The following is a 19,330-nucleotide window of genomic DNA, read 5'->3' as shown; positions in this document are numbered from 1 at the left end:
TGTTTTAAAAATTTATGCCACTGTGACAGAAAGAACTTAATCATTCTGCCTACATCTATCATAAATAATTAAACACATATATTACAATTTTCCTTCAATAATTATTCGCTAATCCTGTAATAGTGTCCATATATATCAATATTATTCATATGGTTAAAGGATAAATGTTTTATCTAGCATGTTGTTAAACCTTTTTTTTAAGACAAAGTATCATGTATGTATATATATATGCACATGTATGGCATACTTATTCATCATTTTTGCATTGTCTACACATAATTTAATTATATTTACGTAGGAGGGACTCCCCCTAAAATATAAAAGCATTTATTCTACATGTAATTCTTTCTAATTTTGAGATCTACGAGAGTGGATTCATATTAGTTATATTAACAAGTGTCACTGCTATTTCTTATAGAAAATAGGTGCTGATCTTTCATTCTATTCCGATACATTGTAAAACACATAATGTGTAATAACATTCACATGAGAATATACGTGTTTTTAAATAAAATTAAAATTTCCCCATTACTTAGCATTCGAACGTTAAAAATATGTAGAGTAAAAAGTAGTTATTGTTATGTAGACAAAAAACCTTTTTTTCTAATTTTCGGAGGATCTTCTAAAATTGATGGTATATCAAAAATATAAAACCAGGATGCGTTCCACATAATGATATATATACATATATAAATATATAATTATATCAATAAATCAACATAATATAAACCTTCCCTTTATATGTTTCTTTTTAAAATCCTTAATTTCTACTTTATTATATAAAAAATGCTTTAATGAATATCCATTGTAATGTATCAATAATAAAAGCATTCCTAATATTTCATGTGTCTTTTACACATAAATTTCTCAAAATAAAATTTTAAGTAGAAAACTTATGAATCCTCCTAATGTAATTCTTTTTGCATTACATTAACAAGGAATTTAAAAAACATATATATACATAATAAAGCATAGTTTCACGAGCTCGATCTACGATAATGAAATCACACATTTTGAAAAATTCAAATAATACTTTCAGAATATATGACAAATTCTTAAAACTTTCCTGTGATAGGGTGTATGAAAAATGAATATATAAATTTATACAAATAATATACATACCGCTTGTTATTTTTTCCTTTTTTCATTTTATTTTTGCATATTTTAATAATAGGAAATGTTTTCTTTTTTCTCATTAAATATAGGCAAAAAAATTCAAAAATCGATATTTTCAACTACATTAAACTTATTCAATTTTTTTATATGCAAAAATAAAAAATAATTAATATAGGGAAACACCAAACCTTATGAAATAAAAACAGAAACCGCAAATACAAAGATCTCACAAATTATAAATAAGCATATTTTGCAGAGGAGTAAAAGCTCAAAGAAAGAGTAAGCGTTTTTTTACATAATTTTTTGTATTTATTTTTCAATTTTTCGTTATGTGTTTTTTCCGTACTATATCAAACATTCATAACCAAATATATGTACGTGTCAAAAATTCTTAGCTGCGGCTTTAATTCCTTTCAAATATAAACATTATTTACTGGGGATGCTGAATTTATATATATACATATATATAATATATACATATTATATACATACACAGGTAGACATAATTCAGTAATAATATGAGCCGAAAATAAGCTACCCCCCTTTAGAATAGTAAAATAATTGATACATTTTATATCTACATTTCAGCAAATAAAAACAAAATCAAATAAATGATTTGCTATTTTTGTCTTTATAATCCCATATTAATTATTTTTACATTAAAAAATATGTAGTATTTTAATATTATATAAAATTTATTTATACAGAAGCGTTATAAGTTATGATTCTTGTACCAACTTTTTCTTTTTTTCTTTGGTGCTTTGAATTATTAAATACTATTAACATCAGAAATAGTAGTATTTTAAAAAATGGCTTATATGTGATAGACACTATATTGTACAGTAATATATGAAATATTATATAAATTCTTTTGTTCTTACCGAGATATATAAAACCGTAAAAAAAATGGCTTGATAAAAATTACTACTTAAATGCAATATGTACAATTAAAGCTTATTTTTTTATTTGAATTATTATTATGCGCGAGTTTTACCAAATAAAAGCATCAAAAAACAAACTATATTTTTATTTATATTTCTAAACGTTTTTTTTTTCTTTTGAAGTAAATGATTTGTTACATATATTAAATTGTAATTTTTATGAATATTTTATATTTTTAATATTTTTTTATACAGATTATTTAAATATATTAATTTCTAATAAGTTCATATGAAACATGACTGATATATTTTTACCTAATGTCTTCATTGTATAAGCTTTCGTTTCAATATATATAATAAATAATAACAATTATATTCAATTAAATTAGGTGAACAATTGTTCTATATTTTTATAAAATGTAAAATAGTTATTTAAAACTGCAATATAAAAACTTATTATATACTGTTTTATATATACAATAGATTAATTTCTGTAAAAACTTCTTGGCCATAAACACGCAGCTTACAGATAAAAAGCCAATATGTTTCTTTTTAGCAAAACGTTTACCTTTTCAGTTTTAATATGGACATGGCAATATTACCGTGAGGTATTATTCTATTACACGCTGAAAAATTCCTCTACCTTTTCCTTAATTTGTACTATAATTAAAAATGGCAATATTTATGAGTGTTTAAATAATTACACATTTTTAAATATTGTATGTTTGCTTTAATTTTTAGTCCCCAAGTCTCAGTGCATCAAACGACAAGGGTAGCGCACTAAGCAATTCGTTAAATAAAAAATGTGATAGAATATTAAATGAAAGAACAAATGACGAAGGGGAAATACAAGATCAATTTAAAAATTTACAGAACAGTATAAACAAATTATTTGGTGGAGTTGATAATAACTTAGCAGAAAAATTAAGTACTTTGTCAAATGATGATAATTTTAAAAAGCAATTTAATGAATTAATGCAAAATAATGTCTTTCAAACACAATTAAAAAACTTATTACAAGATAAAAATTTCATGAAACATTTAAATGCATTAAAGAATAATAAACATTTTCAGAAAAATGCTTTTAACCAAATGAACGGTGACGATAGTGATCATGAAGATATTGACCCATTACAATACTATAATAATTTAAAAGAATATTTAGATGAATTGTAAAGTAAAAATGAAATTAAAAGCAGAACTAACTGATGAATGAAAATGCTGCAACCAACGTTATAACATTTGTAAAAGAATAGCATATATATATTCATATAAAAGTCGCTAATGATAAAAAAAAATAGAATCATTTGGTGAAATGAAATATGGTAGAACTACCCAAATAAAAAATAATGTAAATTTATATTGATTTATATAGCCTTATATGTATAATGGCTTACAAAAACGATATAGGAAAAGAGAACTAAAACAAACATAAACACAAATCTATGTCTTGTAAATTCTGTAAAAAATGGATTCAAAATTAGAGTTAAAATTGTGAAGTCCTATGAAAATTGAACTATCTAGCAATGATAATAATGCTGTGTATAGATATGGAGCTGCATAAATTTTTTATACGAACATAAGTATAATATATATATGTACTCCTGATATAGTTATAAGATTTTAAATTATTATTTATTTAAGGACCTCAATTTTTGTATTGAGTAATTAAGACATCTGATTATTGTACTATTTTCTAAAGTTGTTAATTTTCAGTATGTTTTGGAAAATGTGTATTTTCTGTTTTATTATTTTTTCATTTTTTCCTATGTTATATAATACACATATATATTACATTTCGTCTATAACTGTTCAAAAAACGCTATCCCTTTTTCTTTACAAAAACCATTTATCAAAGGATGACTGATAATAATCACACTACAATGTGCATTATATGTTTGAAGGATAAGGTTTCCTCTTTTAAAAGTCGTTAAAAGATAGCAATTTTTAATTAACATTTTTATGATTTTTTTTAATAAACCTATAACCATGTATTAAGTACATGTAGCTCCCTAAATCCATCACTCTTAATTTCTAGTATTATATTATTTCCTCGTCTAGCGTGGAAGTTGTTTAATAATTAATACTCATTCCTTATATATTTACACCATATGGGTCACTACCCCAATTGTAACGACTCGATTCCTATATTTATTTAGACGAATCTCATTATTATATATCGACCAACTAATTTCTGATAAACGTATATTCTAATGGTTTTTACTTAAAATGCTTTTGCTCGTGTATGTAACTTTCGTCAGTTACTTCTTTTTTTACGCAAGAAAAATTTATTTTATTCTTAATTTCCATAGATCCACTACATCTTCCATCTAATACAGTTTTGTGTGTATTGAGGGGAATTTCTAAACTATACCACATGTAAATTAATGTTATAAAAAGGTAATAAAACTGATGATTTAAACGTAACCTTATCAGCTTAAAATGTTATATGCTATTTATATCGTTAGCACAAGAATTTTCTATATGTTATACTGCCCCTTCATATTTGCGTATCTATTCTTATTTCTATTATTAATAACTTACACATCATCTTAAACAGATCAATGGAAAGTAAGAAGGAAAATCTAAATATATATATTTATTTACGTTATTACTATTTCATCAAATTATAGTGCCACTCTACTAAGCAATTTTTTTTAATTTTAACAATTCTTTAAAAATAAACATTTCCTGACTTTTATTATTCCATTTGTCTTAACACTTATCTTGTGAACTATTTCATATTAAATAAAAATAAAACGTGAAATCTTAAGTACGAACAAAAGATGTAGAATGAAACCACAGTACGTTTCTGCAATGTATTATTATTTTAGGAATTATAAAAAAAAAACATCAATTTTTGTGGGCAACGAACGGTTTTACTGCAATGTGAATGTACATTATTTTTTTTATTCATAACACTATTTTAGTTTTCTTCCTATATTAGCTCTTCAATGAACAGTTTAATGTATCAGACAATATTAATACGAAATAGATTCACAGTATGATGCATTTCTTACCATAGTAAAGCTTACATATTCGACGAAAAAAAGTTTCGATAAGAAAGTAATAAACATATTTGACCTCCGCAAAATGGTAAATCACACCATTATCACATGTACGAGTAACTTTTAAGTTTTAATTAAACTACATTTTATTCTTCATATAGTTATTTTTATATCTAAACGAATGCTTCTTATTAAAAACATGAGCTGTTGTTCATTAATTAAGATAATATATATATTTAGAAAGAATCAGTGCTCATATTTACATGGCAACTGTTTTATATTCAGTTGTTAAATGAAAAAAGAAAGACAAATAAATAACAAAGAAATGTAATAATAAAATTGAATTATTTTTTAAGCACATTAAAAAAAAAAATTTACATGTCCATATACATGTATACATAAACACATTTTCCAAAGAAGATATGCTCAAAAAGTATACTGCTTAATTATTTCCTGAATTTCATTTCTAATTATAAATTAGAAATGAAAATTGGGAAGTAAACTATTTATGTAAATATGTTATATCATTGGAAGTTTCCTTTTTTATTTGCCTAACAAACACAATGTTCATAAAAGGAATAACAAAATTTACAAAAAAAATGTAAGCACAAATTTTTAATTTCTCAATTATTTATACATATTTACAACTGGGAAATCAAAACAGCTGTGTTGTGCAATACTTAAAAATTGAATTCCACACAACATCCTTAAATTATAAGTAATAATTTCACTAAACATTATTGTGAGCATTATGGAGTGTTCTATTTTTCAATTAATTAAATTAAACATCTACTATATAAATCTATGATTTTATTGTAAAAATAATTAATGGGGGGAATGCATTTTTCTTGTAACATTCAAAACTTCGTAATTATTCAGAATGATGTTCATAAATGAAATGGGCTCTTTCATGTGGACATCTTATTAATTAATTAACTTTATGCATAAAGGTAAAAACTAAACCTTTCACACATAACACATACCACTTATCACATAGCTCTGTACCAACGAACAAATTATATGTTATATTTCGTTATTTTTTCCCCATTATCTGTTCATAATTCACTTTTTTCTGTCTTACATTTTTTCAGTGAAATCTCTAATCATAGCACGTATCCTAATTCGTTAACATTTTCCATAGCTCTTTTATCTTCGTAAGTAACAAAATGTACTTCTTATAATAAATATTCCCCTTCAGTTATACATTCACCTTTTCCACCAAAGAAATACGGCAAGTGCAATATTTAAGAATTTGTCAATATGTTCATGATGACTTCCCCCTACTATAAAATTTGTACATTTTAATGCGACACGTTCGTTTAGTATTTTTTATCAACTCGGTTGATCTGGCGTTTACATACGAAATAAGATTACTATCTTGGCTCTATTTTCAAATATAGAACATCCCCTATTTTTGTGATAATGTAATTAATAAATTATGTGCTCACTTTCCTAGAATTATTTTATTTTTTAATGTAACAATTCTTTTATTTTATTATCCCCTTATACTAATTCATCAAAACAAAATTTCGTTCTTTATTACACTAATAATAATTATTTCCTGATGAAGAATACTTCAGGTTATATTCCATATTATGTTCTCTTGGCTCTTCGTCTTCATAATAATGTGAATCATTATTGTACGGTCTACCTTGGGATGACCTATCTCGGTGTGACCTGTCTCGGGACGATATATCATGGTATGATTCGTCATTGTATGATCTATCTCTGTATGATTCGTCACTGTATGATCTATCTCTGTATGATTCGTCACTGTATGATCTATCTCCGTATGAATCATCAGTGTATGATCTATCTCCGTATGAATCATCAGTGTATGATCTATCTCCGTATGAATCATCAGTGTATGATCTATCCATGTATGATATACCCCCATATGATCCATACCCATAAGAATTGTCTCCATATGAGCCATCTCCATATGATCCGTAGCCAAATGATTCATCTTTGTACGATTCATCTTCGTCTTTCTCATCACTATCACCATAAAATCCCCTTTTTTTCTTTTGCTTTCGCGAACGTAGCAATGATTTTAATGGGGTAAACTAATATTAAAAAATATATACATGTGTATATGAGTAACATTTATTCATTTAAAAATAATTTTATTTTACAATGAAATTTAATTAGAAAAAAGAATCTTAATAAAAATGTCTATTAATTTGAACATTTTAAAAGATATTTTTATTAACCTTAGCTATAAGCAAAAGCACAGCAACTCCTCCTAGCACTTTAAGAACAGTCATTAAAGTATCCACTGTATAAGTAGAAGCAATCTCTTCTATATGCGAATATTTTTTATTGCATCTAATTCCTGAGACATTGCTCCAGGTATGGAACGTAAGGGCTGTATGAGGGTACATGTATCTGTAAACGATTTGTATTTATTAAATCTAACTTTAAATTCTATTAGCTCCTTACAATATTTATTGTTAAAATCTTTAAAACACTCCATAATAGCACTATTATATAATTCTGCAAATTTTTCGGCATAACTGCACAGTTCATCGTGGGTACTCCAACCAATTTTATGCTTAGTTATTAAAAAAAGATACTGTTCATTCAAATTGTTTAACTTATTAATATTCTTAACTACTTCATTCGACAAATTGACTAGTTTAGACTTGCACGCGTCTATATTTGGAATTCGTTTATCAAATATATTTAAGGAATTATCACCATCTAGTATATTTTTATATAGTGGTAATGCATTATGAAGTTTGCTTTTATTATTTAACCAGTAGCTTAAGTATTCACAGTGTTTACTATCAACAGGTTTAAGTTTATCATAATACTGAAAATATTTATTAAGGGTTATACACAAATCAATGAAGAAAAATTTTCCATGTGAATGAATATTCTTCATACACCACATTGCAATTGGATCATTTGTATTATAGCTTATGTTAGAAAAACGTTCAAGTTCTTGTAATTTACTTCCATAGGTAGGAAACGTCTTCACGTGTTCATACTATAAATAAACGGAAGAAAATAAAACATGAATAAAGATAGTAATTATTATCTTTCAGAAGGAATTATTTCCCCCCTTTGTTTTATGAATAACAATCCATTATATCAAAGTCTATATATAGTGAAATTAATAAAAAAGGATAATTTACATCATAGTCATCTGCCATGTTTAAAATGTTACTTTGAATTGGGAAATATATTAAAGTAATAAAAATGTAATTAAAATTATCAGCATATAAGTAAAAATGTACCAAAAATAACGGTACTAATAAACATAACTGTTGTGTGTTGTATCTTTTTTTAACAAATTTAAGGTCTATCTAAACATTTGCAGCGCAAATTATGTCCTTGTTGCTTTTATAACTATAAGAAGCATTGTTATTCATACAATATAATGTAAAATATATATTTTTTAATACAGAAATTTTTTAATTTGAATAAACATAGATAATAGAATTATAATATACAAAAATATATTGTTTTGTACGTTCTTCACGTGTATAATTGCCTGTACAATTTTATTAATCTTATAAAACTGGAAAAGTTATTGTAAATATGTAAAAGAGTTATAGGGTATTTTTTCGTGATATAAATATGTACATAAAGTTTTGTTCCACTTTTATATAAGTTTATTATTCATAATTATGCATTTTACGAAAAAATTAAGTAGTTTATTCATCGATTATTAATTACCTTCTTTTCTAGTAAAAGGGTTAAATCAAATAAGTACATCACATTTTTCACAACCGCGTAAATAATAATATATAGATTATCTTTAAATATTAAATATTACCCCAAATATTAAAAAAATAATAATAATAAATGAAAAAATATTAAAATGACATCGCCAATTTGTATGCAATATTTGAGTGTAGTATTATTTCTTTATATTCTGTAAAATATAATTATATATTGTCGTGAAAAATGTTTTATAAATTTAATAATTTGGCAATATTCTAATGCTTATAATAAAAAAAAGACTATTGCCTTTAAATTCTTTGTGATACTGACAGTTTATTGCACGTAATTGTAAATAATAAAATTATCCATTAAGCGCAAAGAATATTAAGCCTTTAAAAAAGCTACTGTAAAACCGCGCATATGTAAAATTAAAAAAAATTCTATAAGTTTTTATTTTGTACAAATAAATGACATAAAAGGGTGAAAATAAAATATCCTAAATCCTGTAAAAAAAAAAAAAATTATAATATGAATTAACAGAGCGAAAATGGCAGCTACGGTGGAAATTGTGAGTTATAAAACCAATACGCGTTTGAATAATGACGAATGTATAAATTTATACACATGGACATTTCAGAAAAAATTGAAAAAAGAATGACGGAATTTAATAGTACTGATGATGCAAATATTCTTACTGATTGTTACGATTTAAATAGATGTTTAGATGAACAAAAGGAATCTTATGAAGAATATTATAATTATTAAGATGTAAGATATTCATTAGATATAAAAAAGGATATAACCCAATTATTAAATAAATCTACTAAATGTCCTAAATTTTCTGAGGAGTCTACACCGGATAAAGAAAGAAATAAATTAAAATCTGAGACAAATGAATTGTGTGAAGGACAATCTTGCGAAAAACAAGTAATATCACCGGAAGAGTCAAACAAAACAATGTCAAGCCATACAGCGAAGATAACAGCAAGAGAACGTCCAGAGTCTTACAGGTTATTAGAAAATAATTAACAACATCTTGCTGGTGAAAACTCAGAAAGAGGAGACATGAAACCAGAATCTTTACAACAAATAATACCACCAAACACTTCAGGTGCTACCTCAGATCCACCGTCTGGGAATAATACCCACCTTTCTGCTTCATCTATTCCAGGAGTTAGTGCTCCCCAAGCACTAAATTATGCAAAAGGGCACATATCTAATGGAACCGTTTCTTCTCAAAGTGCTTCACCTATAGAAGGTAGTCCTGATGTGAGCCAAGAATCAAATCATAAAACTGATAAATACGGCTTAGGCAAATTTAATATGGGGGGAGATATTTTTAACCAATATGAGCTTATTTATAATAAAATTTGTACTAAAGGTCCTGAATTTGTGACTGTTTTTAAACTGCTCTATAATCGATCTAAAAATCCGGCATATATAATTTCTTCAGAGACATCGAACGATGTAACTTATCAAATTGCTGACAACCATCACTCTGTCTGTAGCATTAGTACTCCTCTCACTGCATATCGCCCATCAAATCTAGATTCTGAAATAAGAAAACCTGAAGAAAAACAGCTGTTAGGGGCCCCAAATGAAATACAGACATTGCAAAATCATGCAAATCAGCCACCTGCAGGAGAAATGAAAGACCCTGAAAAACTAAAGTATGTCCAGGAATCACAATGCCCAGGAAATAGTTTACTCAGTCGTAATCATCATAGTAATGAAAATTCACAACCCTTTCCTGAAAGAGATGATACCTATGGCTATACTATTTATTCTCCTCAAAAAAACGCTACAATGAATAATGATACTGCTCTTCATACATATCCAAATACATAGGAAGAACATGATACTGTAGGCATCGAAACGGAAGCACAAGAGCATTTACTCTTGGGGATTCCCCTTAAAACGTATATTATGTCTATTTTAGTAATTTTGGCATTAGGTGCGTTATCTTGGCTTCTTTTAAAGGTATAGAAAAGATTTTATAATAAAAATATCAATATGATTAGTGGGATTAATATATTTATAACAATTTATTTTAATTACGAATTCATTTTTTAAAACCGGTCGTTTCCATTTTATGGTACACATCTTTGGGGATCCTGTTCAGTGGAAAAAAAAAGAAAAAAAGACAAAAAATAAAGACATAATTACAGCAGATACTATTATACGGAGAGTCAATTTTTGGAGCACAAAATATCTACACGGCACATGGCCCATTATGATAGTCAAAATAATCCCAAGACACATAGGATAAGTAAAAAATGGAATGATAAAATGTACCGAAAAAAAAGAAGTATTCAAACTTTACAACCTCAGTTTGTGCGGAAGATGTGAAAGTATGGAACAAATTCAAGGTAAAATATTCAGATGATGCATCTTTAAATGAATATAATGAAATATTTTTCTAATGATCAGATCAGGTGAATCTAATAAGTAAAAGGAAAAAATATAAAAGTAAAATAATACATATAAATAGACTAAAAAAGAATGATCACGATAAAAAGAGCGCGTTATTAGCACACATTAATTCTAAAATTTCTGCATAGGATAACATTCATAACATAAAATTACAGAAAATAGTTCATTTTACCATTAAGGGACAAAAAATATGAAAAAATTCTTTTTCAACAAAACATAAATTTTAGCATAAATTTGCTACGAAAACATCACCTGAATAGAATTATTACATTTTTCTTACTCTTCTACAAATTTCTAAGGGGAAATTTTAAGTGTGTTTCCTTCAGTACATATAAGCAAAAGTTAATTTATTCGGATCAACCTTTCATTTATCGCTTTTGCGTGTCTCCTCTACAACAACAACGACAACAACAGTACGTGTAGCCCTAACCAACGTTACGTTGTTATAATATATAACTATTTTTTTGATAAAATGATTAGTTACACAGCACTAGTTTGTTATTTATTAATCAGTGGATTCACATTTTTTAAACTATACACTGCATTGCCATATAGTACAAGATCACAGTGTACCCTTTCATCATAAATGTGGTAACATGTTAATTAGTGTACTAAACACAGCTATTCTTAATTACATGTTCACGTTTATATAACTTATCGTTTTTGTATTCTTTTCCTTTCTTTAGTAATTTTTTAGTTAATTAACATGTTTTATCGCTTTATATTTAATATAATCCTTTTTAAAAATTATATTATTTATAAAACATAACCTTTTCATATAGCATTGTAAAATAATATGCTTTAATATACCTAACAAATATGGATAACGTTGATAAATTTATATAATAAAAATAGCTACACATCACTTAACGAGATTTATAAAATACAAATTTATGCTACAAGAGAACAAACTTATTATAAAAATTAATAGCAATTTACTATTCTGTTTATTGTTAATTTATATGTATTATACTAAATGTTCCTATATTTTTTATTCCCCTTTAGATATAGAGAACCATCGCAAAACGAATAAAAATAAAAAGTAAAATATATAATAGTGCAACATTTCTAATGCCAACATTGAAATGCACTTATTGTTTATACTTACACTTCATTCATAAACATGTCTATCATTTTGTTTCTGAACAAACATTTATATTTTCTTGTAGAATGTTCTACATAGAACATAAATTTATTTCTTGTTTTATTGCTACTCCTATTACGTATTTAATGGTCGATAATATTATTATTTAGGAAATTCATGGAAAAGCATAAATGTAAAATTATTAAAAATGTGATTGCATTTTAATGAAAGAAGACTTATCTCGTAAAAAAAATCAACGAAACTCATATTTTTTTCTCACGAATAGTTGAACTATATGACTAATTTTATTTCTACAAAAAAATATATTATACAAAAGATGAATACTATACAAATATGTCACTCCTATAGTACCAATGTAATAATGCGACTGATATATAGCAAATTCAAAGAAAAGAACAAAACAATAAATGCAATTCTTTATTAACGTTAATTATTAAATTTGAAAAAAATACTGAAAATCATAACGTGAACAGAAATGAATTCAAATAATAATAAAATAAATTGTGTATGTAATAGAAAAAAATATAAATTCTACTAATATGTATATGCAAGAACAACTCTTGGAAAAAAAAAATACGACTATTATCTTTCCTTAAGCTTCTATTTTTTCTATATCATTTGAAAGATAATCCTAACATTTATTTAATGTTCTATATAAACAAAAAATAATTACTAGAGTACAGCTTATATTAAAATTGCTTTCACTTATTGATGTTTCTACAACCTACACACACAATAATTAATATAATAATACCCCCCTCCCCCTCCCCCCTTTATTAAAATATTTCATGCGGATATAAAAACAATTCTTTGGAATTCTCTCATTATTCACAAGAGAGTATTTGTCTGGTTAATAAATGTAGTAAATTATTGTCATTGTGTTACTTATTTTCATCAATTGTTTTATTATTATAACAAAATAGAGTTAAAATTAATCATATTCCATAATAAAAAAACAGAGTAATGTTTTCCTTTTATTAATTTTTTTTCCCCCCTAACAAATCTATGTATGTCGTTAATTCAATAACGCTTCATTATTCTCTTTTATCAGTTATCCAAAGAAAACTACTAATGAAAAAGTAACGTCGCACATTTCTCCCATGTGCTGTACTTTTAATACTTTAATCATTTTCTACATAATATTTTACTTAATATACTTGTTTTAAATAAATTTTATAACTCTTTCAGAATCATTTTATTTCTATTTTTACTTCGAATGTTTACTTTTACATGATACATATTTCTATTTGCACACAATTAAAACAAGATAATCATATAAACGTTACTTATTTTATATATCACCTATATTCACATGTACACATTTTCCATAGAATGGAATGGTATATATAAAAAATGATACTAGAAACCAAATTAAAAAGTTGCGCATTTGTTGCGCAAAAAAGAGTACTGTATAATTTGAGTTTTCAAATAATAAATACATAAATATTTTACTTTGCGAACTAGCTAAAAACTAAGTCTATATCAGATCACCTAACCACCAATAAAAATAAAAACACAAAACAATGGCGGTAACGATACATTGACCATTAATAATTATTATATATTGTTCTATATTTATGTGTTCTTTTTCATGACATGTGTATAATGAAGTATTCCTTTCCCCAAACATACAAGTATTTATAGCTCTTTATTTTTTATATATAATTTAAGGAATCTTGTTCTGCAGAATTACCTTCGCAATTGTTTTATAAAAGTTTGGATTATTATCATTAGATAAATATAATAAATACTGTGTTTTAATGGATTCCAAATACCAAAATAACGAAACTATTAAATCACTTTGTCGAATTCTTCTAAAAAATCTAAATGATAATGTTCAAATAAATGTTAATAAATCTATTCCTTGCAATCGTTATAAACTTTTGAGCTATTGGTTGTATAATAAAATAGAACAATTTTTTACTTTAAATTTTGATAAAATAGATAGAAAAAATCTTTATGATGAATATGCTCGTATATGGAAACTTTTCGTGAACTATTCATTTAGAAGAAATTTAAATAATTGTCAGCCTGAACCTGTCAGTGTTTTTGATGATAAATGGACCGTGAGAAAGGAATTTTACGAGTACTGTGAAGATTATAACACTTTTAAGAAAAGTTGTACTCATAGTTCTTCTACTTGCGGTAAATATTATGAATACCTTGAAAATAAGAGTGATTTGTATGATCAGTTCCTTACACTTAATTTAAATAAACACCAGGATGAAGATTCAAGTTCTTATGAAATATATAAATATTATGATCCTAGGACCCTTTTATATAACTTACCATGCACATTTAAAATTTCACCCGATGGAAGACGTGAATATGTGAAGACATCAACAAGAAATTTGTATCAACCTATAGTTCAACCGGATGCTGCATCCCAGTATCGGGTTAATCAAAGGCAAGAAGTTTCACGTCAGGCAGTTTCACGTCAGGAAACTTCACGCCAGGCAGCTTCACATCAGGAAACTTCGCTTCAGGCAGCACCATATCAACCATATTTGGAACCTGCTGGCGATGCTCTTGAAACGAATAATCCGCCTATAGAACGTTCAGCTACCAATCTTCCTTTAATTGCTCTTTCAGTAATATTGCTACTTCTCGCCCTTTCGTTTATAATTGGGGTAAATAAAAATAATTTTTGCAAATATGACAATTTTGCGTAAACATTTATATATTGTAGTTATTATAAATAAATGGTTTAAAAATATTTGTATTGCATGCCTATTCCTTTACTTTCTAGTTTACATCTTTCGGGTCCTGGATGATGAAATGGACTCGACGTAAAAGGCGAATCGCCCCTCGATTTAACCAATATTACAGAGAACCATCTTATAATTTCCATTCAGAATATACTTATCCATATAATCTCAACGGCCCAAGGAATATGCCTTATTACTTTGCATGATACTCATAGTGGTAATCTTAGAAAAAAACCTTAAGTGATGTAGAACAACTATGTTAAGAAGCATACAGAAATAATTCTTTAAAATAAATCTATATAAAAAAGCCAAATGTTTTACGGCATTTGTGCAATGCGGCGGATAAAAATAAATATATCTAAATAATTCTCAATAAATGATGATAATAATTTTGTCCAAACTTGTCATGTATTTTAGATAAAATAATATGGATTCTGTCATATAATTAGACGTAAATTGTCACATGGAATTCCAAATAAATGCTTATAATATCAAACAAATTGTAAGTTAATTGCCAATAAATGATATATATAAAATTAAACAAATTACTTATTATAGTACAAAGAAATAAAAGTTGTAGATGTAAAGGGATATACATAGGCACAGATACATACTGGCAGTGTATAAAAGTGCTACTGAACTTTGGCATATTAAAGTATAACTGTAATAATTATGATTATATATTCTCAAATGTAAGAAAATTCTGATAGTGGAAAAATTGTGAAAACGTAGCATAAGGTTCTTATAAAATTATATTATAGAAAAGGGGGGAATAAAAATAACGAAATGAATAAATAGTTAGTAGCTGAAAATAATATCTTTTGCAATTTTATTAAGGATACCTTTGTTAAACTGGCTACACAGCGTAAAACGACGAAATATGTATATATCACCTAAAATAGGCAGCTAATTCATTTTTCACCTTACCTTAAAAATTTATTCGCAGGCAGTGTAAAAAAAAAAATGATTAGTAAAGTTAAATTGAAGTAAATGATAAGAAAGCTTAAAACTTCATTTCTGCTGGTAGTTACTAGAAATTTACGCATCTTTCAAAAATGTTTTGTATGATACGGACATAATATATATTATAAATTTTATGCCCCACAAATATTAAATTGTTATAGCAACACTAAAGTGTGGACTTTAGAAATGATCAAAAAGGAAGAATGAAAGAAATAATACTAGAATAATGTGTATATAGTTTCTTAAACAACATTTCACACTCTCAGGAAAAATAAATATCAAAAGATATCTCTCATTGGAAGCGCGCTTTACAATATTAGAAGTGTAAATTATTATATAGTAAACAGATGCGAACAAACCAAAATAACCTCTTCATAGATAAACATGAATGATCATTACACATCTTCATTCTGTAGAAGAGGAATTATGAAATGGGACCTATTTTTAAAACTATTTAGAAGGCACATTGAGTAATATAACAATTTTGTGGATTACTTATGTACTGTTTAGTAAAAGATTTAGAATTTTTATTTATATATATTATTTTAGTGTGTAATGTAAAACACAGCATTATTCTCGCACTAACAAAATTCTAAAGTTAAAGGCGTGTGAATATAACTTTTTATAATTTACATACATATATTATTTATTCTTTCTTTTCTGAAAAATATTCTATAAAATAATAGCTGCTAAAAAATACTCTAATTTTTGTAGTTTATATATATTATTTACATAGTAAAGCACCAACCGCTTTGTTTAAAACAACCGTGTGGTAATGTTTACAGAATGTATGAGATATATATAAATACTGTATATATAATTAAAGCAAGACGTCAGATGAAATGACGTGCTCTCAAAATTAATTATTATATAATGTGTAAATTTGTAAACAATCAAATATTCATTTGTTTTATGCAACATATAATTTCTTATGTGTCATACGTGTTTTGTTAAATAGAAAAAGTTTTTTCTACAATTGCAAACAAATATGAACAAATTAATCAAAATAGTTAATTTATAATGATAATGATAAATTAAGATAAATCCTAAAAACTAAGTTCATGGATAACCTGTGCACAAAAAGAATCATATTGACAATAAAATAATGAAAAAGGGGAACTTTTTGACTATAATAAGTTATTCAATCAAAAACAATGACGAAAAAATAAAATTGCCAACAAAACAGAAAAATTAGTAAAATTTAAATGTTCTGCATAAAACGTAAAAAATGGAAAGACATTTCTTCTTATTTTTCCATTACATTTGTATGTGCCCATACTAATGCTTGTCCAAGTAAGGATTCATTTTCGAAAACGCTGCGATACACCATTTGGTCATATTTTCATTAATAAATTTTGTCTTGTTTGTAAATGATTAATATTTTCTTCCTCAGTTTTCTAAATATAACAAATTAGGAACACCCTTTAGTAAAAAATCCCTATCATAGATTGCAACACGAACTATGTAGATCAATTTTTGCCTTTTTTTATTTTAATACTGTATAAATATTTTTCAATATTTCTTGTAAAATTTCACTTATGGCCTGCCTTTTATTATACATACAATATGCATCACTCCCGCTAGTTCCTTTATTAATACGAAATTTAATATCAGTTCTGGTAGGGCATTTTATATTATATGATATTATATTATATTATATAAAGACACGCTCCCCCATTTTTAATTATTTTCCGCTTATGAACATTTACACAAGTTATATCTACAAAAATAAGGCATTTCTCAGAACTACCCCTTCTCGATTGTTTAATTTTTAGATTCGTTTTTATTATCTTATCTTTTATATCACCTTTTTTTCTCATTTTTATTAAATACAAATTTACCGCTTCAGATGAGACAGTATTTCTCTTTATATAACCCTTCTAAAGGATTTTGAATTATATGTATAACTAGTCCAATCATCTTCACGTACGATGATAATCCATGTATAGTGGTCTCGTCAATGAATATATCAACGCAGATTCTAACTCGTGTGATGGCAATTCCTATTCAAGATCACGGTAGTTATTACTCCTATATTTTCTTGTATTTTATCTCCTTTTTTTTTTTTAACGTAGATCCAAATGGAGTAATCTATTAAATAAAGGTAAAACGTAAAAAGAGCAATGTATCTACATCATAATTACAATTTAAGAAAGATATAAATTATATATATTAACATAAAATACTTATATGTTACGAATGAATTTACTCCCACCCTAAGCTAAAAGTAAAAGCCTAAAATTGTTCCCAGTATTACAGCAGCTATGCCGATTTGAACAAAATAATTTCCTTTTAATGTATTACATATCGTTTCTATAATGTTAGAGGAATCAATGATTATCTCAGCTTCTATAGAGGCAAATGACGCAAAAGTAAACTCCTCGACTTCGCCTATCTTGTGTGGCCCATTATATTGCGAATGAGAATTCACAGGTGCTTCAGGTTCTCTAGGTGTAACATTTTTCGGGGCTTCGTCTCTTCTATATTTAATTTATCAATTAAACTTCGTAACATAACTAAGACTTTATTAGGTTCATATTTATCATCACATTTAATATATCAATAGAAGTATTCATACACGTTTTAGTAGTCACAGCAAAGATCATAACTATCGATAAAATATTTCAGATACATTTTATCAATATAAGAAGCATATGGGTAACAATTTTGGCATTTACCTTTATCTGAATTATTGCTTATTGTACCTTCATAATTTTCAAAATAATAGCACAAATCCTTTTCTCCTTCTATATCTGCTATCGTGACAGATAATTGGCAATTTCAAGATGTGTCCTTTACATATTTTTCATTAATTCAGAATACACCTGGTGTATTGCAATATAAATAATTATTAAATATTGAATTCGAAAAAATTTAAATTGACATATATATATATATATACAGTGATGATTAAAGTTCATAGTTATTAGCAATAAAACTATTTAAAATTATATGACAATAAAAAATTTTGGAAAACGAAAACAATGTAACAAATGCAACTACCTAAATATCATACAAAGAAATTAAATAATTTATTCAATATAATAAGTTAGGGGGACTAAACTAAAAAATATTTTTAATTTGTCATATACATATATTTGCAAGCTAAAGAGAAATGATATTTTAAGCAAATATATGTTATGTGAATATATACATTAAATGTCACCCAAACAATGAGAATTATAGGCTAATATCTCAAGTGTACTTATAAATAACACATGTAATATTAATAAAAAAAATCAATTTATAATGACTAAATATTATTCTGACAAAATAATGCGAATAACGAGTGTGAAAAATTAAAAAAAAAATATATTAAATAAAAGTAAAATAAATATATATATCATAACCTATGATACTAATGCTTTAAAGCACAGCAAAGTTAGGATATACATTTTATTCTTTATTTATGTATTAATTTCAGATAGATAATTTATAATTTTA

At 26.0% G+C, this 19,330-nt stretch overlaps 3 protein-coding genes across 3 annotated transcripts; 2 read left to right on the top strand and 1 right to left on the bottom strand.

Moving 5' to 3' along the window:
• Positions 1-2,539: 2,539 nt before the first annotated feature.
• On the top strand, positions 2,540-3,173 carry PCYB_147800 (hypothetical protein; the record flags this gene model as incomplete). The annotated part of the gene is made up of 2 exons (XM_004225251.1): positions 2,540-2,716; positions 2,739-3,173. The coding sequence occupies 2 exons, from the start codon at positions 2,540-2,542 to the stop codon at positions 3,171-3,173; spliced, it is 612 nt and encodes a 203-aa protein (XP_004225299.1).
• Positions 3,174-7,307: 4,134 nt separating this feature from the next.
• PCYB_147790 (VIR-like CYIR protein) lies at positions 7,308-8,163 on the bottom strand (the record flags this gene model as incomplete). The annotated part of the gene is made up of 2 exons (XM_004225250.1): positions 7,308-7,997; positions 8,146-8,163. 2 exons carry the CDS (start codon positions 8,161-8,163, stop codon positions 7,308-7,310), a joined length of 708 nt encoding a protein of 235 aa, XP_004225298.1.
• Positions 8,164-13,975: 5,812 nt separating this feature from the next.
• PCYB_147780 (VIR-like CYIR protein) lies at positions 13,976-14,611 on the top strand (the record flags this gene model as incomplete). Its single annotated transcript, XM_004225249.1, has 1 exon — positions 13,976-14,611. A coding segment is annotated over one exon (636 nt), but the record flags the coding sequence as incomplete, so codon positions are not given.
• Positions 14,612-19,330: the final 4,719 nt, after the last annotated feature.

This window comes from Plasmodium cynomolgi, chromosome 14, assembly GCF_000321355.1.
Source record: "Plasmodium cynomolgi strain B DNA, chromosome 14, whole genome shotgun sequence".
Lineage (NCBI taxonomy): Eukaryota > Apicomplexa > Aconoidasida > Haemosporida > Plasmodiidae > Plasmodium > Plasmodium cynomolgi.
The sequence above is the reverse complement of the archived record's forward strand: the minus strand, read 5'-3'. Positions and strand labels throughout refer to the sequence as shown.